General features: G+C 41.1%; 3 protein-coding genes across 7 annotated transcripts in view; 2 read left to right on the forward strand and 1 right to left on the reverse strand.

Annotated features, from left to right (window-relative positions):
• Positions 1-740: 740 nt before the first annotated feature.
• On the reverse strand, positions 741-10,657 carry LOC125772872 (alanine aminotransferase 1). 4 transcript variants are annotated; one of them, XM_049444206.1, is made up of 7 exons: positions 10,547-10,657; positions 10,433-10,484; positions 9,528-9,545; positions 6,753-7,285; positions 6,538-6,627; positions 2,752-3,838; positions 741-2,670 (listed from the first exon to the last, which is right to left on the reverse strand). In XM_049444206.1, the coding sequence occupies exons 4-7, from the start codon at positions 7,047-7,049 to the stop codon at positions 2,522-2,524; spliced, it is 1,623 nt and encodes a 540-aa protein (XP_049300163.1). In that variant the 5' UTR covers positions 7,050-7,285; positions 9,528-9,545; positions 10,433-10,484; positions 10,547-10,657; the 3' UTR covers positions 741-2,521. The 4 variants fall into 4 exon arrangements, with proteins under 4 accessions (XP_049300163.1, XP_049300166.1, XP_049300162.1 ...); XM_049444209.1 differs by lacking the exon at positions 9,528-9,545 and having other exon boundaries at positions 6,753-7,097; XM_049444205.1 differs by lacking the exon at positions 9,528-9,545.
• LOC125772660 (protein deltex) lies at positions 5,768-15,904 on the forward strand. 2 transcript variants are annotated; one of them, XM_049444157.1, is made up of 4 exons: positions 5,768-5,846; positions 12,125-14,011; positions 14,075-14,217; positions 14,276-15,904. In XM_049444157.1, exons 2-4 carry the CDS (start codon positions 12,428-12,430, stop codon positions 14,574-14,576), a joined length of 2,028 nt encoding a protein of 675 aa, XP_049300114.1. In that variant the 5' UTR covers positions 5,768-5,846; positions 12,125-12,427; the 3' UTR covers positions 14,577-15,904. The 2 variants fall into 2 exon arrangements, with proteins under 2 accessions (XP_049300114.1, XP_049300113.1); XM_049444156.1 differs by lacking the exon at positions 5,768-5,846 and adding an exon at positions 10,797-11,541.
• Positions 15,905-17,142: 1,238 nt separating this feature from the next.
• LOC125761088 (mucin-19-like) overlaps positions 17,143-22,385 on the forward strand; it is a 50,313-nt gene continuing 45,070 nt past the window's right edge. Inside the window, exons 1-2 of the mRNA XM_049421912.1 lie at positions 17,143-17,426; positions 17,808-18,256. The gene's annotated coding sequence lies outside the window, so the exon portion shown is untranslated. The remainder of the gene's footprint in view (positions 17,427-17,807; positions 18,257-22,385) is intronic.

A 22,385-nucleotide genomic window follows, 5' to 3' on the forward strand; every position in this document is an offset into this window, starting at 1 on the left:
ATGCTTTAAACTAAAAAAAGAATAAAAAATCGAAAAAAAAATTTCAAAAAAATTTCAACTCGAAAATTTCATAAGGCTTACCCCTTACGTTTTTTTTTGAGAAATTTTGCAAAAAAAATAAAATTGTTTTATTTTAATCCCAATTGGTTGCAATGAGTTTCTTTTCACTCAAATAATGTTTTAAACAAAAAAAAAATAAATAAATACTTTAAAAATTATCAAAATTTGAAAATTTCTTAAGTCTATAGTCTTAGCTTTTTTTTGGGTAATTTAGCAAAAATGTCAACTTAAAGTCAGTGAACAGGTGATGCGTAGGGATCTGATGCTCTCGGCACTTCTGGAGGATCTGCCGTAGAGTGAAGCTTTGGTCGGTGATCGATTTAACTCCAACAAATCCACCTTGATAGCTTCCGACGAAAGCTATGGCAAAGAAGCTCAAGTCAGGAGAAGAGTATTCGGGACAGAATCTTATAGGCAGTATTCAGGACTAGTTCCACAGTTTCCACTCGTCCGGTAGTTCTTCCTGGTCCCAAATTCTTACGATCAGCCGATGCATAATGGCGAAAGGCTCTCCAGACCCTTCTTGAATAGTTCGTCCACCAGACGCTGATGACTCCGTCCACCGATGGCGGAGGAACTTATAGTAAATAAAAATCAAAGTTATAGTAAATCAAAAGTTTATTTAAATTATAGTGGAAAATGTTTTTCTTTCAACAAGACAACCAGGACATATGCAAGTGTTTGATTATATTTGTATGTATTCGGCAAACATTGAACATTGGGTAGGTTAAATATTTATCAAGGCTCGAATCAACTGACAAGTTGAAGGGGGTGTTGTATTTCAGTTGTTTTATCGTTTGTTGTATACCTAAAGGTATTTGGCTATTTCGCAGGTAATGGTTCGCTTTGGGGAAAAAAGAGGCAGTGTTCTTGTTTGTTCTAGATTTGCCGCTCTTACTGCAAATCGCGCCTGTAAATCTGTACTTTTTGTGGAAAAGAAAAATAATATATTTGCTTCCAATACACTGCGGATGATTCAACAGTTTGTATACCCGGCAGCACACCGAACGTGAAATTACCAAAAAATAATTCCCGAAACAAAGCAGCAAAAAGGGATGTTATTGTAATCGGCAGCATTCGCCAAAGAGCACCGGTTTTTTTTTGTTCGAAAATAACAAGACATTCATGTCCAATAGATGTCAGATGAACGGTAAACACTACAGTTATAAAACTTTACTTCACAATCAAACTTTTACACCTGTTTGCGCCGTGTAAAAATTATTGTCTTTAAGTTTCCGAATTTGCGTACAGTTTTCCTTTAATGCGAATATAGTTTAATTTACTTGCTTATTTTGGCGCTTGTTAAGTCACATCGTCGGTCATCTTAGTTTGTTTAAAGACTTCGTTGCTCTTTAGCGAATTATATCGCTAACCTCCAATTGCTGAATGAACCAGGTTTTTTTTTGGAAACGGTAATAACAAGCATGCCATAAATACAACCCAGCAAAACTTATCGAAGCCTTTTTTTTTTAAACTTTCGCGATTAATATATGAAAATCCGTTGAGAAGCTATTTTGCCGTAGTTTTAACCATTATCCATCCGAGTTTGTGAATGTTTACTTGCGTTTTTACGAGAGTTTCGCTTTGCTGCCCTCTCAATATATACCAATATGCATCACATTTTAAACGTGTATTACTTGCTTCTTTAACAGTTCTCCCCCAAAAAAAAAAGCGAAACGAGATTGTTGCGAAGAAAAAGCATTAAATGCTCTTCGGTGGCTTCTCATAATTCGTCGCAGAAACAGTTTTTTTTTGTTATTATTACGAACTAACAATGCTGTGCTATTTTGTAATACCTGTGCGGAGGAACGAAAACTTAAATTTTATGCTATAACTTCGCTTGAGTCAAGAATCATGTATGAGTTTTGATTTTCCCCATAGTTTACGCTGATCTTCCGGTAACGTGGGGTTAACGTTTGAAACAAAAAAATTTCCGCACACATACAACAATAGTACGCACCCAAGAAAAATAACGTGTGCTAACACAAATTTGCAAAACGAATGTCGAATGTCAGGAGCAGATCGTAACATTATATGAATAAGATTATTTTGCAACAGCTAATTGTAATCAATGTTAGCGAACCCTTTTTTAATCTCGCGCATATTCTTGGATTATCGCTCGTGATGTGTTTTGAATTGCTTAAGGCGATGCCTTGTCGTTGAGAGAAGTCGCAATTAGATTGTTTTGAATATGCTTTACTAGGTTCCTTTCCTTGGGATTCATTTATGGTTTTTTGTTTGTTACGATATAATCCTTTTTTTCTCCTGACAATCCGCTGGTGCGATATGTTTATCGATTCTGGGATGTCCACTCTGTGGAGCTAGTGATGTTCCGGAAGTTTACCACTTCCATGGCCCTAACACATCTAACCTGTTTGCGTAACTGCGGATCACCTTCATAATCTTCACCTTTGTTTCTGATGTTGGAGAGGCGACTTTACTGCCTTCACGCGAATGATTATTACTTATACTTCTGCAAGAATTTCTCGTGGAAGGATTTGAATAGACTAAGCATTTCCTTCAACTTTTGCGGCTGGGGCAGAATCGTCGTGCGGAAGTGATAGGTGCCGGGACGTTGTCCGAAACCGGAACCGGGAACGATGCAGATACCTATCCGTAGGGAAATTAAGTTAAAAACAAGTTAGCTATAAAAAGTTATTTTTGCTATAAAAAAAAACCCCAATATCTTACCGGTCTCCTCAAGCAGCTGGAATGCGTAGAATGTGTCTGCCGGTTTTCCCTCCTTTTTGGCCGCCTCGAGTGCCTTGGGGGGCAATCGAATCTGCGGGAAGGCGTACATCGCACCCTGTACCGGATTGCACGAGAAACCTTCGATCGAGTTGAACGTACGTGCTACCAGTTCTGCACGTTCGCGCAACGACTCCAACACTGCCGCCTTTTGCTTTTCAAACTCCTCGTACGAGGGTTCACCCTTTTGCGGTGGGTTTACCACACAATCGAGCACGGCCTGACCGGCCGTGGTTGGGCAGAGCTGGGCCGAGATGCACTTCAACAGCATCGTGCGCACATCTGGGCAGAGATTGACAATCTCAGCGTATCCACCGCGTATGCCACATTCGCCCATGTATCCCTTCGAGCAAGACATGAAGCTGCACAGTTCCATCTTGCTGTACGGTTCACCCATCTCCATCATCACTTTCTTGAACGAGTGGAACTTTGAGCCCGCTTCGTACACGTTATCCTGGTACACCTCGTCCGCAAACAGTACCAAACGTTCGCGATGCGCGAACTTGATGATGTCCTCAATGTTAGACCGTGACAGCACCTGTCCGGTCGGGTTGCCCGGATTGATAACGACCAGTATGCGCGGTGCCGATACCTTGCGCGCCTCATTCAACGAACGCTCCAGCTCAGCAATATCCAGTCCCCATTTGTTTGCCTCATCCAGATAGTAGCCGATCTGCTCCATATCGAACTCGGCAATCGTAGCCGAGTACAGCGGGTACTGTGGAATCGGAATCATAACACCGGGCTTTTTACCATCGATCGGGCAACGCAGCAGCGCCATCAGCACCTTGATGCCACCAGACGCACCCGCCGAAAGGATGATGTTCTGCCAGTCGGCCGGAATGCCACCGTCACGGCGCTCGATATATTTGGCAGCATGTCGGCGAATTATCTCAATCCCAGCGGAATCGGAATACGAACCGACAGATCCACCTTTGCAGCCGTCCAAGATGTCACGAGCCCGCTGCTTTGCATCTTCCGGAATAGATGGGTCTCTGAACAGTGGAGGATACGATACCAGTCCGAGTACCTGAAGAGAAGAAATAATATATAGATAGAATGAGTTGGAATAGATCTTTGCTCTTTGAGTTAACTTTGAACTAATAGATAAATCTCAATATTTCAGTCAAGCTCGTCCAATATCATTACAACTGATTCTGATAGCAAGTTACGACCGTTTACAGTCGGTTGATAATAAAGCCATGCGCTTATCTTCTCTGTAGTCTTTACCTTACGGTAATTTCCAACACACAGTCACAGATAGTGTTTATTGAAAAGTTGAAGTATAGAACGTATCAGTGTCGTTGACAGATACCATTAACGCTCGTCAAACAGATGGCACGTATCTTATCACACAAAGCATTGGTTGATGTATAGGCGAATCTATTTCCAAGAGAAGATGCTTATGCTCATGATAATGGTTCTGTAGACAAATAATGCACCATTTATCACAGTCGTAAATAGTAACAGCAATACGGAATCTTCGACATTTTGTGAAGATCAACTCATGCAAAACAGATAGACATGTTTTGAAATAGGTCATACAACGAAAAAAAGAAACAAAGCACAAGCATTGGTTGTATTAGTGTTTTGCGTTTCTTGATGATAATATACTGATAAATATTTCAATGTGTTTAATACACTGCCTTTCCGTACAGGCTTACATTTTCACCTTCACCACATTATAATGGTCAGACAACTCAAAAAACTCACAATTGACGCGAAATGAAATCACTAACGCCTGGTACTGCTGCAAAGACATACGCAGCCTTCTGTATAAATAGTATATTTTGCAGTTGGTTGAGCAAACAGACCTGTCTCAACCAAACACACAAAGCAACCCGACAACCGGCAGTGTGGCGGTTTGATCTGAATTGGACTAAGAAAGTATCAGATGAAGCGGGATTTTGTTTTCTTTGTTTTTTTTTGGTGGCGAATATAAAAATTTCGAGATCTCTCCCACATAATGAAGAGCGTACAGGAAATGGAAACGTACTAAATTTGCTCACCAACAACAATAGCGAAACAGTAGGGGGGCCATGATCAACTTTGCTGCACTCATTGGGGAAGAGACCCAAGAATAGTTGGGGAATCTTTGTTTGTCCGTCTATTTAGCATCTTGTTAATGATGGCGGCATCGATTTGTGTTTTGTTTTACAAGTAGTTAGCATATCGGCATCTTATATATGCAGTTTGTACACATGAGAACTTGAGAACTTGTGACAAGTGATCTTGAGAATAGCTAGAATTGCCGTGGATGCGACAACTCGCGTGATTAGTTTAATTACAGGACGTGATCGTTAACACCGACAAGGGTGACTGCGTTCACATTTTACTGAAGTGTTACATATCTTTACAATAAATAGCAAAACTGATTCATTTTGCTTGTTGTTCTTGTGACATTTAATGCTCCCTCAACTTCCGGCTCAAGAATAGACTGGAGTAATCCGATAGTGTCCAGCCAATCTATATCAATCAGCAGAGAATGTTGCGAATAACCTATAGGAGGAGAGCAAGTGTACTAATCGTAAAGAATCGTTTTGCTAGTTGCGCAATACTGTGTAAACGTGTGTTGCATTCCTCGCCTCAAGTCGTAAAAAGTTGGATAGAAAAAAACAAACGCTTCCCTTCCGCGCCATATTAGCAAAAGTGTTAGCAAACATGGAGCGCGTCGATCAAATTTAACCATTGTTTTCTGCCAATTGATAAAAGTGTCACGAAGGTCACGTTGCAGAGCATGGTTGCTAAATGAAAATATAAACGAGATCAATTTATTTTTGGCTCATATCTTTACAACAAATGCCAATCAAGTAACATTTCAGCGCTGAAATAGTGTGCGTATGCTTTGGGGGAAAAACTTCTGCCAACTACATCACAGAAGAGTTTAATTCATTTTAAACTCCGATAAACATTAGAATCCAAAAGATGTTTGACAAGTATTTTTTTAATCAAAAAGAACCTGCTCTTTTCAGGTTGATATGGTATTTTTGGTGAAGAACTGGTTCCGGCTTCTCGTCAGAAATTGAAGCAGTTTGCAGGTAAGATATTTTGCACGACTCTCTTATGCGTTTCGGTTGGTTAAAACCGGTTCTACGATATACGTTTTGTTTCGCTACACATAGACGTTTGCTATATTTAAACTTCAGACTTAGACGACTTCCAGTAAGTTGTTCCATTTTCCAAACATCTATTTGTTTACATTTCTGCTGACACGCGTCTTACTAGGGAGAGTTCAATTGGAAAAAGAGATATGAAATGAGAGAAGGCACTCCAGCCTTCAAGATCTGGAGGAGGTAACATTACATAATGCTTTCCCTTTAATATCAACAAATACGCCGGTATTACAGGCCATTTTTCTCAGTTTTTCCTCACCTCCATGAAGTGTACTCCATGAAGTTCCACTGTAAAAACTGGCTAAAGCTGGCTGGGTGCACTATAGAAGCGATGTATGAATATTTTAATCTTGTTTCGCTTTTGAACTTTTCTCTATTCCTGTTTCTGTTTCTGTTTCGTTTTTTTTTTGCACATTGAAGGGTGGAGTTCCCAATAAAAGAAGAGTAGGGATCCACGGTAGTGTCAGAGAAGCGATAAGGTTCGATTGACAGTTGAAATTGCCGCCAGAAAAATTTTCACCTTTCCAAAGAATTCGTCTCGAAACATATCTTTGGAACAGCATTATGAAGGGAAAGCTTTAGCTTCGATTGGCGCGCGCGAAACTCATGTACTCACCTGCCGGATGAAGGTAATTGGCGGTTGACCCATCGCGTGACAATCTCCGATGTTAGCACGGATAACCTCTTTGAAGGGCTTTTTCGCACCCTATAATGGGGTTGGTTGTGGTGAATCATAGCAGGCACGGGAAATGGAAAAGAATGCAATGTATAGTACAGACATACGACGCAAAATGGTCTCCCCACCCCAAGGGCCCTCCTTTATGAACTTACCTTCTCAAGTTCCTTCTCGATAACACCGGCACGTATAACCAGCGGTCCACGAACCGCGTACTCCATCGTTTTGATTGCCGGATTGATGTTGTCGACCGAAACGCATCGTTGTTGCTGATTTACGCACGCCATCGTGAGGAACGTGCGATTATGCTGCTGGTTGATGGGCGATTCCGCTGCTGGACAGTGTCGTTGCTGTACTGCTGAAGCCGCTAGTCGGATGTTCACACTACCCGGGCGCAACACAAAGCCCCGAGTGCCCCGTTGACAGAGCGTTAGCATAAGACTGAGTGACATGGTTGCGGTGTACGGTTCGCTTCACTCGGCGCTATCTTCCTTCTCTTTCTAGCGGGTTAGAAAAGTTGCGTTGAAACCAATCGATCTCTTCTTGCTGTAACGTTGCGAGAGAGAGAGAGAGCGCGCTCCCAGTCACGACGCAGTGCTCCCAGACTCGACGCAGTGCTCACAGAATCCTACCAAACAGCCGCTGTTGATGTTCTACGGCTCTCCCGTTTGTGGTTTATGTTTTTTCGCTGTGCACATAGCGCCAGATGTGAGTGTGTATGAATATGTCATACATATATTCGCAAACGAGAAGCATTTTTACACACCCCGCGTATTTTCCAATAAAAGAAATATAGAAGCATGAACAATGATTTAATGGTTTTTGCATACATTCACACATAAGTAGAATACTAACAAAAAGGTCGACAGAGTCTAATTTTGGTCGACATAGCCCTTAAACTCGGAACCAAGTATACAGCAAATCCCCGCAAAACGATGTACTGCGAAATCGCAGTAGGTGGATTTTTCAATTTTGACAGCTCATAAATATTTCGAACTAAAAACTACACTTATGATGAACAGTTTGTTAAAGAATTTTTGAATTTTTTAAACATAAACAAACAATAAGAATTAAATATTTAAGTCTTCGATCCCAAAAAGCGTATATTGGGGAGCAGCTGTATACACATGATAGTAGAGCACATGTAACAATCTAAAAAGAATCTATAACACTTCTGAAAATTATACTTGAAACCTTAATATATTAAATTATAGTGACCATTTCAAATTGTTCTTCAGTTAAAAAGCATTTTACTGTCAACTTTTAAAAGCGACATAAACAAGACCAGACATAAACAGTAGAACGACTCAACAAACTGGTAAACAACTCTCCTATGTTTGTACTTGTCCTATTATTTCACAGCGCTTTATTTGATGTAAAAATGATGGGGAAAAAAAGAAGTTTAACACTCATCGAGATTACAATGTCAATCAAAATAAATAATATTGATTGGTTTAATCAATCGAAGTACCTAGCGGAACGCCACGAAACCGGCTCCAGAGATAAGGGTGTCGGATTCTAGGCACACAAAAACAGCTTCAAGTGATCCGCACTACAGCAGCGTAGCCACAATCCGGATCTGCCAAATGAATCTGCTAACATACGTAAAAATATTTCATTTAAAAAAAAGCTTCATAACAAATGTCAAACGAAGGTGGCCCAAAAAGGTCGGCAAAGTGTTTCTTGTTGGAGTTCTTTGGATTTGGAATGAAATTTGTTACAGGCTCTCGCATCTTATCACCATCAAAGATGATTATCATCGCCGGTACAATGTTCACCGCTAAAACTCACGTCGTTATGCAAGGAATAGCGATAGAACCGATTAATATAAAATTGGAACCCTGGGAACCCTGGAACTACTCTCAAACCTCGCTTGCTCCACTTTTGCTGTAGGGTACTGTGTCAAGTGTTGCATCTTTTACCATTACCTCGGGCAAAGAGCGTACGCTTTTCTGCAATTCTATTGATAACGCAAACTTCGACTTTGGTTGATTTATAGTGATCATCTAGATTCCATGATTGTGTTCGTATGTTCTATGCGAATAAGCGTTTTCTAATGTACGTGTGGTTTTTTTTTATTGCAAGACTTCTCTACGTTGGTCAGCAAGATAAGGACCGGCCATTATGACAATGTTGGACATAAAATGGACATAAAATGTTTCTTGTCTAATCAGGGAATTTTCATGGTCGTATAACATTTGCTGCATATAATATTGCTGGAATAATTTTAAGCATAGTGCTGGAATGTTTGAATGGTTTGAATTTCTAGCGGGTATTTTAATGAAAATGTTCTATTTATATTGGAATTATAGTTCCTATTCTTCAATCTATTCCTTCAACAAACAATCGTGATATTCTAATGCTATTGTCTATTGAAAACTCAACAGAGAGGATCATCTTTCCCCTCACGTCGTAATATTTAGATAACGCAGAACAACATACAGCCGATGTTGAGGACCCATCCACCAACTTCAACATTTAAATGCCGGGTGCGTGAAAATTAGCACTTCACAACAGACGGCAGATCCAGTAAATTTTGGTTCTTCAAAACATCCGAAAAGCTAACCAAAATGTATTTTTTTGTTTGGTGAGTAATAATACTCGTCCGTGAGTTGCGAACGCATCAACTGGTGGCGGTCGGCCAGAGACTACTTCTTACAGAAACTGGTGTTTGTTTTACTGCGAATCATTCCCGTGACCTAGACCATCTGTTCATCCGTCTTCACAACGATTGCTGTGATCACCATCAGATGTTGTACTATTTTTAAATCTGTCCCTTGTAATACCCCGGTTTCGCAGCGGTGTGCCACAATCAAATGGAGAGACGGAGCGTAGGACGGACAGCTGTAAGTACTCGTACGATTCCAAGATGCTCATAATAAGGTATAACAGTGCAATACAGCGAATCTTGTCCGTAACCCGTAACATACACGTTGGATGATGGGGCTCTAAAAAAAGAATTGCAAATTATTTCAGTTCTACACGTAACGTAACGGATAACTATTGTAACAACAAACAGATTGTACAATTTGTATTTCGATGGGGGAGTCTGTTTTCCTTTTTTTTTAATGCTTTGCCCAACGGTGTCAAGCTACACACATAAGCATGTGGTGCATGGTATTGGCGAATGCAGCTGCACCGGGATGCAAAGATAGATTTGCATCTGTATGCCGTATTTTCACCTACAAACGCATCAATGTAGTTACGGACACGGCGTTATGCAATGATTTCGGTTTTTGGCCGTTGGGATCGAAATGATTGGCCTATATGTGTGGGCTTTGCTTTGTAGAAGAACCTCAACATGTACCGTAAGTTCTGGTTACACAAGAAGCACTATTCCTTTTTTTGGTTAGGATCTCAAGTCTTAAGTGCCGCAATAAAGTATGCTTGGGAGTTATTTATCAGATGATCGCGTTGCGCATCACAAGATCAAATTCAACATTGCAGCGATATGATAACTACCGGGACGGAATTACGCACTACTGTGGATAACAGGAGGCTGCTTTTAGCCTTTTTTTTGAAGAGCTTATGAGAGGAGCTGGTTATGAGATTAGGTTTTTTTTTCTGAGTCAAAGAATTTTGACCACTTTGATCGTCAAGATTCTTGATTGAAGACTTCGCAACGTAGCTTTTCTCTGATCTAATTATTTTGGATTTGATTACGATTCATCATATCCAAGTATGGACCGGCAAGATACGTTGTTTCACATTGGGATCTTTTTTGTTGGTAAACAGTAAAGAACTCTTCACTAACTTACTGGTTGGCCTACTTAGAACGTTTCTATGGATGATTTAATTGTTTCTTGAACACCTCCGAATTATATGCGACACAAACCTGATGGCACTGCTGCTGGTGTTTGCTGCTACTGCTTTTATCAACACCGGCACTGGAATGAGTTGAATAATTAGTGATTGAAGAAACAGGAACAAACACCTTTGGGGCACATACCACCGAGGGGGCACTTTGGCTAATCTTGCGAGTCCACAATCAACTGAAGCAATCGAACAGTGCCAAGAAAATTCGCTAGAGAAGTTACGCACAAAATATCAGCAACATACCATGTAGTGGTGTTCTTTCATTCACTCGCATCCTTCTCTACGCTCTTTGAGAGAGGGAGAGAGAACGAGAGAGAGCGCAAGGGTTTTGTTTACAAAAATGTCTATTGAGGTTTTTTTTGACACTTTGAGTTTTGATGAAAAGGGCGAGAAAGGGTTTTGCAAGAAAGAGAAAAAATGAAATCACGAAACAAATATAATGAAAAAGGGAGATAGCATGTAAAATGACAAATGAACACCCCGTGTCTGACGTTTATGCTTCATCATCGCAGTGCGTGAAAAGGCCTTTTTCATCCAAGCTACATGTGTCGGATGAAATTATAAAATTTGTACTATATTTTATTTATTAATGATATTCGCAATGGATAGTCTTGTCGTAAATAATTATTATATTTATCAGTGGACCGGAATCGACCAATATTCAGTATTTTTTAACTATAACCACCTGTTTTTCATGGCCTCCTACGATTCATTTGACAGAAGTTCGCCCAGCTTCCAGTGCAGGGCTACAAACTGTCGCGTTAAAATTCAATTTGGAAATAATTTTGCAAAATATTATTTTTTTTTATTATTTATTCTTAATGCACATAGTTTATAGTTTTATTTATATTACTCTAGCAGAAATAATATGAAAGAAATCAAAGTTCTAATCATATTTTATTTGAATGGTACAATTTAAAAATACTTCAATCTCAATCGATCAAAATAATGCGTTCATTTGCTTCATTTGTCGTACGTGGGAAATTCATTTCTCCGCTCTCACGCATCCGTGCCCTTTTTGGAATACATACACACCAGCGCAGTCAGGTAGAGCATAAAAACCCATATCTAGTTTAGGCTGTGCGTGTTGTGTGCAGTATTTTAATTCCTTTTTAAACTATAGCAAAGGTAAATTAAAAGTGTAATAGATGTTGTGAAGCTGATCCCATTAAACGGTGGCTTTCTTTACGTCGATTTGTTGGATGATGGGCGTCGAGCATATAAATCATAGTGGGCGATCGTATGCGCAGGAAGCTTAGAAATGCCAATTATAGAAACGCCATGTTTGGCACTGTATTGTTAACATCGGAAAGCTTAGGATACAGCATCATAGCTCTTTTTACAAGCATATCGGCTATTCTACGTTGAGCATAAATCTGAACATGCGTGAACATAAAAACATATGTGTGCAATATAGTGTTACCCGTGAATTAAATGTACAAATTTAATGGAAAATCAGGTTTGTTGAAGTACAGTAGCACCCAGCGTAAAGTGCATACAAATAACTATTCGGAAATTGGATCCGGAAAAAAGTATGTGAATGATTCTTGAAAGAGTGAAAAGTTATCAAAAAAAGCGATATTCTAACCATTAAAATCTTTCTTCCAACAATCAACAAAACTAAATGTAGTGTAGTGAAGCAAAAAGGGTCAATCCCTTACTTATTATTCTGTAATTAATTCTTATTCTGTGATTGATTCTCTCTTTACAGAATCCTCCTGAAGATCGTGCACGATTTGGTACACAAATGCAGCTATGATGTTAGAGGAACTACGGCAGTATTACAAAAACTATAAAAACCCTGTTAATATAATATAGAAAATTGAAAATTACACTTCCAAGCTGTATATCTGCTACCAGCCTTTACCTAAAGAAGTTCTTAAGTACAAAAAATAACTCTTATAGGCAGCTACACGAAAATGATACGATCATCATACAGCTTAAAAGAAACAGTATAAGAGTTCAACAGTGTATTCTTCATATGTAGAATCGGATATTGAGGTTGAACTCCAAAATGTCGACACCACTGCACCGTGTAGTTGTTTGGGAGCATGAAATGTCTGATCGGTGTTCTTGGTTGCCGTACAGTCCGTCTGTCACCCAGCTGCTGGAGCGAGCCTACACCAAGAACCTTACGCGAGTCCTACTGAAGGATGCCGATCCGACCTTAGCGCTGTATGAGGTAGACTTGGTGCAGATGGTACAAACGCAGCACGGTACGGTTAGTTTGCGCAACACCAGCGTTCGGCGATGTCTCTACCCGCCGAATTCACCCGCTGCGATGGGTATCAAATGGGAATGGTATGGTGCGAATCCGAAAATTGCATGGCATCGTTATCCGCTGGACGTACAGTCACTGATCGAGCAAGCGTGGTCCAAAGGGGAAACGCTTCTCGACCTAAACAACACATCGCTGAAAAAACCATTCCTAATAGATTTGGCTAGTATGAGTCAAACCATCAGCGGAAGACGGAACCCTATTGTCAACCCGATTCGACGCAAAAATCAAGCCCCGTATCCACTGTTAAAAGTGGCAATACCCTCAGATACAATCGGTTTAATAGGTGTTGCTAACTCTGGACAGGTTCAGAACAGCGCTCATGTAAATTCTAGCAATTCTCGAGCTAACAATACTCAAAGTAATGCGTCCGGGACACAGGTGGGAAGCTCTGGTAGTCAGCAACATTCGGGCAAATTGACCCAAATCCTGAACAACATATTTGGAAGCAAATCCCATACCCAGACGAATGATTGCTTACATCAGCAGCAAGATCAACAGCAGCCACAATCACAAGGATCCAAGATAATCTCGCCACCAGCGAGTTTAAATCAACTGCCACAATCAAACAATACTCAAAGAGTTCATCATACTTCACAACAATCAACTCAACGCAATCGGTACGCTTTTGCTTCCGGGCGTTCCTATCAGCACCAATGCATTGGTACTGATACGCCCGAATCTTCGCGACTACAGCAATCCGAACAACCGAAATCTTCCCAACGTCAACAGTTTGGTGGAGACGGCGGTGGTAGCAGTGACGCAGCTAGTAGTCATAAAGCGCGCCGACCGAGCGTAGACACCGTCTCGACCTACCTGAGCCATGAAAGCCAAACGAGCAGTCGGCATCATCTCGACTCCTGGGAGTTCGACATGCTGAACAGCTCGATGGGTAGTGATGAGGTTTTCATGCCCAACACGTTTGGTCCATCTGGGGACCAACAATCGCTACGGCGCCACGCCATTGTTGAAGACATTGCACCTCATCCGGACAATCTTCTGCAACACAACAAACTGGATGGACGATATCAACCTCAAACGCCTGACTCATTTCCGGCACTTTTGTCGCTCACAAATGACACGGCTAATGGGTTGCATGTAGTCGGAGTAACGCGTGAGTCGAAGGCGATTGCGAAATATGTTCAGGTAGCTGATCCACCACGTTGGCCCCGTGCCCAACCGTGTCCAATGTGTATGGAGGAATTGCGCCCTGGCAGTCAGAAAGTAAATGTGGCGTTGTCTAGATGTAAGCATCAGATGCATCTCGACTGTCTGAACCTGCTGCTGGTGAAGCAACGACGTTTAGTCACCTCACAAAAGGTATGTAAGATAGAATCAGCTGAGTAGTGTCTATATAATGAGGTTAAATTTAATCTCTTCCAGAATTACTACATCGAATGTCCGACCTGTATGTCGGTGTATGGGGTGAAGATCGGCAATCAACCACCCGGTACGATGACCTATCAGCTGCTGTCTGGTGGACTACCAGGCTATCCTCCCACCGGGATATATGAAATAACTTACAAGTAAGATTTTGAATTTCCTTGATGTCTCGTCTTATACTCATTTTGGCTATCCTTACAGTATCACCTCCGGTATACAGGGACCGCTCCATCCAAATCCGGGTGCCGCATTCTTTGCGGTGGGCTTTCCACGCCGATGCTACCTACCGAATACTCTGCTTGGTACCAAAATTTTGTACTACCTTGATGTGGCATTTCGACGCGGTCTACTCTTCACCATTGGACGCTCGGTAACAACGGGCATTGAGGATGTAGTGATGTGGACTAGCATAGAACACAAATCACAGATATCGATGTATCCAGATCCGCTATATCTTGACCGTTGTTTGCAACAACTGGTTCATCTCGGTGTAACCGATTGAGCTATTCTAGTGGCGTACTATCTTGGTCTTCATGCTTTGGATGCATTCCCAAAACTGACTATAAGAAATTTGAAAAACATGATTGTCGATATCAGTAGAGTTATCGTGTAAAATCGTTAAGGGTAATTAAAAATCTTGTCGCTGTTGATAGTTAAAAAACTCGTATCCAGAGAGTTTTGTTGGATAATCGGCAAGTGCAATCAGCATTTAATTTTACATTTAAGAGTTTACAGAAGAAGAAGAAATTAATTTGATGCGATTTGTATTAAAAGCAAATTTGAAGCTTTACGCATTAAGATTCATAACATGACAGTCGATTTTTGGATGACTGATTGTACAAATATAATTAAGTTGAATTGTTTTTAGTTAATGCAATCGTACTGGTACTGATTGTGCGATTAAAAGGCTCGCAATAGTTTAACGTGGAGATTAATTCAATTATTTCAACTACAACTCATAATACTGTTAAAAGGCTCATTCCTCAAACATGTTTATTATAATATGCATTTCATTGTTACAAAAAAAAACAAGAGTATTATCCATTGTTATTGTCCAATCCATTTGATCAGCGGAATATTTTTAAACTACGGTTAAAGCTGTATTCCAACAACATGTCCAGCGACAACTCAGTATTCGATATGGAATGATGTGATAACAAAACTGTGCTTCATTCTCTCGTCCACCAGCAGCTTGTTTGAGATTTGTTGAGCAAATCTCTGCTTTAAGAACATAAAATGCCATGTAGCGTAATTGACAATTATGTATACTAAGAGAAATTTTACGCGTGCTTCAGGAAAGGATCGGGACCTTCCAAAACAATTCATGTGACAATACATGCAACTTGCGTCTTCCTAGCTAATGTTTTCGAATATGATATTAATTTTTAATTTATGTTCCTTTATAAAACAATATTTAAGTAACACACAAATCGAATTCAAATCCGTAGTAATGATGTTCTGTTGCACTTTTGAACTGAATATCTTTCTTCCATATGATCGCCACAATTTCGATACATTGAGGAAAACCCGAAACGGGAAATCGATTGATTGAGAATAAGATAAGGAGAAGTGACTGATACGTCAATTGATTGAAATTTTTATTTGTTGGGGTCATTTTGACTTTTTATAGAATACGGTTAAAATTGAGGCATTCAAGCCAAAACTGAGATGATATTGGTTTAAGGAATATTGTAATAATAAACAAATAATGTAATGTAATTCGAATTGTAAGAAGAATAGCGTAACAGACATAATTATAGAATATTAGAAACGATCAAATAAATTGCGAAATTGATAAATAAAACGCATCAAGATTCATCGTACACTAAAGTAGGCGAAACATACTATTTACATTTACTTTACTTAAGAATAATTTATAGCAATATTTATAGCACCCAAAAAAAGAATCACAAAAACATGGAGAAAATCGAGTTGACTTGAAACAGGAAAAACCAAAGTATGTGGACATAACCAAGGTTATCAAAATCGTATCGTAACTTAGTGACGAATGATGAGGATGTTATGCTCCATCTCATATCCCAATATTGTATTGAGAAGGGCGGAATTTGGAGTTATTTCTGAAATGCGAATTCTTCCTTGCAATATCTAAGAACTTTGACATCTTTAGTATTATGTTAATCCCTTATATTCTATTTCTAATTCTCTAATTCTCTAACGTCCTTCTAGTGTAGCCAGTACTCCAAGTACCAATAATTGATGCTGATTCACTGCTCCCCAATATTGTTGAAGATTTGCCCAGATCCTCTCAATATCTGAGATCAGGGTGCTGTGCTCTTGAACAGGAGAAACTAATGTATTTGTCATCACGAGCACCAACAAATTTGAACCTTATATACTACAAAGAGTTCCTAAAATATGATAGTTTTGAAGATTAGTATTAATTGTTGGAGAGATTTGGTACTAAAAACTGTTTCTTGCTACAACAGCAAAAGGGATGTCCAGGTCGTCAGAATGTTATGAATGAAATGAAATTAATTAAAGATGATTGATCAACGAAGATCTAGAATGCTACTGGAAGCGATATCTCGGCAGCGTTTACGATTCGCGATGAAACGTAAGCATTGTTTTGCAACGCACTGACCACGACTAACAGCGCTGCCTTTTTTGTTTTCGCAAAACCATCGAAGATGCGGGCATGCGGGCGGTGAGGGTATATAGTTTGAAATTGACAAGAATTGGAGAGATAGAGTTTCAGATGGGCGATCGTATGCCCTTCGCGTCTCGGATGGAGTGGTGGCACACAGAGGAAAGTGAATCTATATGTAGCGCGCAACGCAACACCGTAAAACCGTTTAGTGTCAACTAGCGCGAGAAAGTGGGATGGCAATAGCTGTGGATGAGGTGGGAGGATTGGGAAAATAGGGCCGTCCGAAGGGTGGGTAGAGAGAGCCAGAGAGAGAGAGAGAAAGAAACAGAGGGTGAAAAAAAGCGGCCGTAGAATCAAGATGATGAGGAAAACATGATCGAGAGCGAAACGTGCCTTTTTTGTCTCGCAGCAAAAAAACCGTCCTCGAAGTCGGTTTTTGTTTGAGCTCCGTGGGCCTGGAGGTATTCCACCCTCTATCAGTCGCACGACAGTCGTTTTCCATTGCTAGACACGGAAGAAAAAAAAACAAACCCCGAGCTAACCACCCCTTCCTGGGGTCCGGACCGCGGCTTCCGGTTAAGTTTTTAGCAGAAAGTTTTAGTCATTGTTTTGTCTTTTGGTTTAGTAGTTAAAATACTGCCTGTGCTTCTTGTAGTGAGTCTTAAAACGTAGTCGGCGAAACAGATCAATTTAGGTTAATCAGATTTGATGGAATGTGTAGCAGTGGAGGGAAGGTAATGGGAGGTATGGAAAAACTGGAGCGATAGCCTAAGTGCAATAGGAAATGTGCATTAATGTTCTGTCGATTCGTAATATTCCAATAATGGAGAGAAGCGTGTCCGCAGCTTCTTGTATAACTGATGTATAGCTGATGTTAGTGACTAGCTTATATTCTTCAGCAAAGTTCAGTTTTTTTTGTATAAAAGTTCTCCAAATTACGGGCATTAAATGTACTTCAAATTGTGTGTAATAGTGCTTATCGTGCAGTAGTGTGCTGATTAATCAAACTCATCGATCGACATAGCTGATCAGCAATCAAATAATACTAGTCACCTGAGTGACTCTTATGTTAGATTTTTTTTTGAAGAAAAATGTTATATTGCTACCTGTTTTATCTCACTCTAGCATGTAAATTATGCATGATTGAAAAAGTGTACTTGCAAATCACAACTTGACAGTTGAACATGCAGCAATTGCTGGAAAAAACAACAAAATTATTAAGAACAGGTCTTTCGAAAAAAGTGTCTCAAGAGGCCATTTTTATCCCCTTTAGTACCCCCCTTCGGTTCGGGTTTCTGTAAACTGTGGAAGGAAGTAGGTTTTGTGTGTGGAAAACAAAAGTTGCTCGGCCGCGCACAAACCGTAAGGTTAATATGATACATTGTTCCGCAGTAAGGTGATACTGATCGCGCAAAGAACTGTTGTGGTTGCTCCTTAGTCAACGTTCACAGACGAGGCACTGTTGGTGAGGTACCCATCAACAACATCATCACAACGGGCGCTCTTGGTCGGCACAATACCCCGAGCTAGTGAGCCCGCGGACCCTCCCGGGGGAGGGGGAGGCAAGGTGACAGGTGAGTAGTACCGGGTTCTAGGCAGTGTGGTGAACTTCAAAACCTTGCGTTTAATCGTATCATCACCTTGGCAATAGCAATCGGCAGACGCGTTAGGAGAAGGCAAAGCGAATAGAACTAGACTAGGCTGCGCTGTGCCCCATATACCATGCCCCAAACCGTACGCTTGAAAGTGTCGTTGGAGATTAAGTTACTAGCGCTAACTGTCACGACAATTGTGGCGTTCCATTTGCAAACCTGAGCACACACGCACACCTTCCGTAGAGCTATCACGCCAAGCACGATCTGTAGCAATGCGTTCGAAAACAATGCCTGGATGGTTTGGTATGCACCATAACATACAGAACTATTACCGCAGGCTGTTTTAATATTTTAGATTTAAGATATTTTAGAGCAATTTAAGTAATAGAGATGTACTTAAATTGCTCACATCCATTACTAAATCAGTCTGAAAGTATGTAGTTACAGAAGGGCAATCAAAAATGTTAAATTGAAAAAAAATGATCATTATGGACAACTAATTCCAACATTTAAAAGAGCATTCAAGGGAAATTTTTGGAAAATGTAAAATAATGTGATACACTATTCTTGAAAAGGAAGATTAAATTAGTGTACGGACTTTTCAATGTTCGCCAATCTATACACTAATTTATCATTTATGGTGGCAAAACGTTTCCCATGTACCATCGTCTAATTCGGAACACTTGTATGTCTTACCATGTACCTTACCTATGTATAATAGGAACAAGTAATAATTATTGGTTAATAACAATTTACCATTTTTGAGCGCGACCGAGCAGTTGAGTTGGTTTGGAACCGTATTTTGACAAATGCATTATTCATCACCCGGCCATGCGTTGGGTGCAGGTGGTGACACCAACGACGGCCCGACACCGTGGGCAACCCGACATACCTCGTGTAGCTGCACTGATGTTGATCAGCAGCCTCCCCGATGAGGTGAGGTGATTCAGCTTTTCCCACACTGAAGATCCGTATTGCTGGGAACTGCCGCTCATGTGTGCATGTGGCAGCCATCGTCCAAACAAGGATAAACCCTTGAAAGGCAGTAAACATCCACCTCCTCCTGTCGGTACCTCTCGCCGTGTTTGGGTACACCTTTTTTTGCGCAATATGAGTTTTTTTTTCTGGTGTTCATAACGAAGTGCTGTAGTGCGGTTTGTCTCTACACTAGGGCAATACAATTGCATTAAGATTTAGTTAGTCTTACCTTCAGACGTTCGAGGGCGTTATATCACTGTAGTGTTGGTTACCTAGCAAAGTATTCTAATGCATCAACAAGAACAGACTTGTCAGACATATTGCTCACGAAGAATTACGAAGACCTGAGACTGAGATCCTGCTGCTGAAATATATTAACACATGGCCATCAAGCAGGTATGGATCACCTGATGACTCGAATTAACTACAAGTCGTGCGTAGTTGATCAACAAAAACTGGGTAAAGAATACCTCAAAGTTCCTCTGGTAATTGAAAATCCTCTGTGTAGAAGGCCTGCTTTATCTTTTCCTGGGTCCTGGGACAAGATTCGGAGTTATCCTGGAGTATCCTTAAGTATACTCAACAATTCCATGAAGTTCCAGCAATTCGACTCCGGCTAAATAAACATTTTACCGATCCACAGCAGCAAAAAATGCAATCAACAACATATTTACCTTTCCAATTGCCCTGTTTGCACCGTTAGCAACAATGTTTTGTTTCTGCCCGCTCATCTGCCGGGATAATACCGATCTCCTATCCCGGCAGCTCACGGTCAAGCGACAGTACTCCGCCGCTCGTTCATAATGTGTCCCTATGTGCCGCACGTGCTTTGTATGACATTGTGTTGCACCATTTCATAGACAACTATTTGCGGTTTAGCTTCACAGCGCTATTTGCATGTAAAATGTGCGAGGTGTGGGTTTTTGTTTAGGTTGTTGCTTCGACTCTTGTTGTTTTTTTTATTCCGACGAATAAGTCAACTGAGACTTTGATCGATAGGGAAGAAATATGATATTAAGAAAATCTTTTTTAGTTACAAATGTATAGCCATCTGGGCGACATACTCCATATTTTTGTTATTCTTATATACTTTATTTTTATTGTGAATGCTCTTGCCATAGTGCGAAAGTGTTATGTTCGGTGAAGCTCAAAGAATCTTCTCCTTGTCCCAGTTTATGTTCCTAACAACGAAGGAAGTCCCATTTGCGTAGAGCATCGAGCACCGAGCATGTGCGTTCTAAACACGTGCACATCTTATTACACGCTGCAAAAGCTGCATTTGGTGCAGTGTAATTGATGTGAATAACACCGCACAGGCGGCAACGTGAGCAAAGTTCTAGACAATTGCAAGGTTGCATGGTTGGTTATTTTATGCGGCTCGTTTGAGGATCAGCCCGCCCGTGTGCAAATCAACCAGGAATGGATCACTATTCTTGCGATGGGTTCGGTGCTGTGAAGTTCCCGTTCACCTTGGGCCATCTGTCGGGTGCGGGACTCACACACTCGGTTCAATGTCTGTCGGGACGCCACGATCAGCGCCGCGCGTACATCAAGGCTTCGGGTATCTCTCCGAGATGGATATTGCATCTTGGTTCATACAGAAACTAGGTCATTCGAATATTGTTATCCCTTTCCATTCCGCTCAAGGATGAAAACAGCACTGCCGATGCAAACAGCTGTTAAGGCAAGAAACAAAAAGCTCTAGAAGATACGCAGACGGTAAAGATCGTTGGTAGATTATGAAGTCACACATGTAACAGATACCGGGAATATAACGCAGTTCCAAAAAAAAATAATGATATTTATTGCAAACGAAAATGCGCCACATGCGGACGGTCGCAAAACTTCTGCACAACTTCAATGTATCTGTATCGCTGGCAGGTAATGGTGCAGGCGACGGAGCATTATTGACGTTTTGCCAAAAATGGATATAATCCATATTGCCTAACCCGCCATGGCACTGCATGCGTTTGCCTTGACATCTTAGCACGAGCAGCAGGTACGCCGGCAGCAGCAGCTGAATGGTGGATGAATGAGAAGTGCCTACGGTTTTAGACAGTCGCAGTACAGTACAGAAGCGGCTGATGGCGTTACAGATATCCTGGAGCATCGGAGTTGTTGCAACTTGCTGGAAATAAAAGGTCACGAGATGCATCTGCTATAACTACCCGGGGAAGATGAAAACCTTCCCCATAATCGAGGATAATATCGCTTCCTTATTAATCAGGGTCTCGATTTTTTTTTGGAGGACAGCAAAAAAGAAAAACTTGGAAGGCCATCGCCATCGTAATGGGACGACCTTCGATCGGGCATTTCCCTACCGTCGAGTGCGATTTAACTTTCAGTGCCATCTGGGAACGATGGTGCCTCTTGTACAATCTTCCGGTTTTGGTAGCAAACTTCAGCAAAACATATGTTGGTGAATTGAACAGTGTAGACCCGTATCTCTTTGCCCCACTCCTTCAACAACTCTTCTTTCCCCTTTGGGGAGTAATACCAGAGCAAGAAATTTTGCAACCTGATATCAATTGTGTCACACGCTTGGAAGACCCGATAGCCGTAATCGCGGAAAGGACTTTGAAAGTGGAGCACCAGATTCGTTAGACAACACCGAGCTGGAAGTGGATATACTGCCGGTGACCTCCGAATATCCGGCACGGGCGCCGGAAAGGGGACCACACTTTGTGGGCAAGTGTGAGTCCGTGCAGCTCTTCGGTGGAGTTTTGAAAAAAAAGCAAAAAAAAAAAAACCTGAAGAAAGAATGCCCTCACGGTTTCGTGCGACGGATGCCCTGGCGTTCAAAACCCAAGCCGAAGGCAAAAACAGAAGTGTGCAGCGCACCCATAATGGTGTGCTGGTACCTCCTCACCATCCACATCGAGCGCAAACCTCATTTACCCATGTATGGCACGAATGCCATAAAAGGGAAGCGGTTTGCCTGAATCGTAATCGGTCCGAAATCGGCGTTACTGCCCCGATGCTGCCGTTGCTGCTGCACTTAGCACAGCTGAACGTTGTGTTATTTTTGTTGCTGTTTGTGGCTTCTTACCACTTCGCGGGGGGGGGGGGGGGAGATTTTTTTCTTCTTGTTGTTACTTTTCTGCTCTCGCTTTCACACGCCCTCGCGCCG

The sequence above is a fragment of the Anopheles funestus genome, chromosome X (assembly GCF_943734845.2).
Source record: "Anopheles funestus chromosome X, idAnoFuneDA-416_04, whole genome shotgun sequence".
NCBI lineage: Eukaryota > Metazoa > Arthropoda > Insecta > Diptera > Culicidae > Anopheles > Anopheles funestus.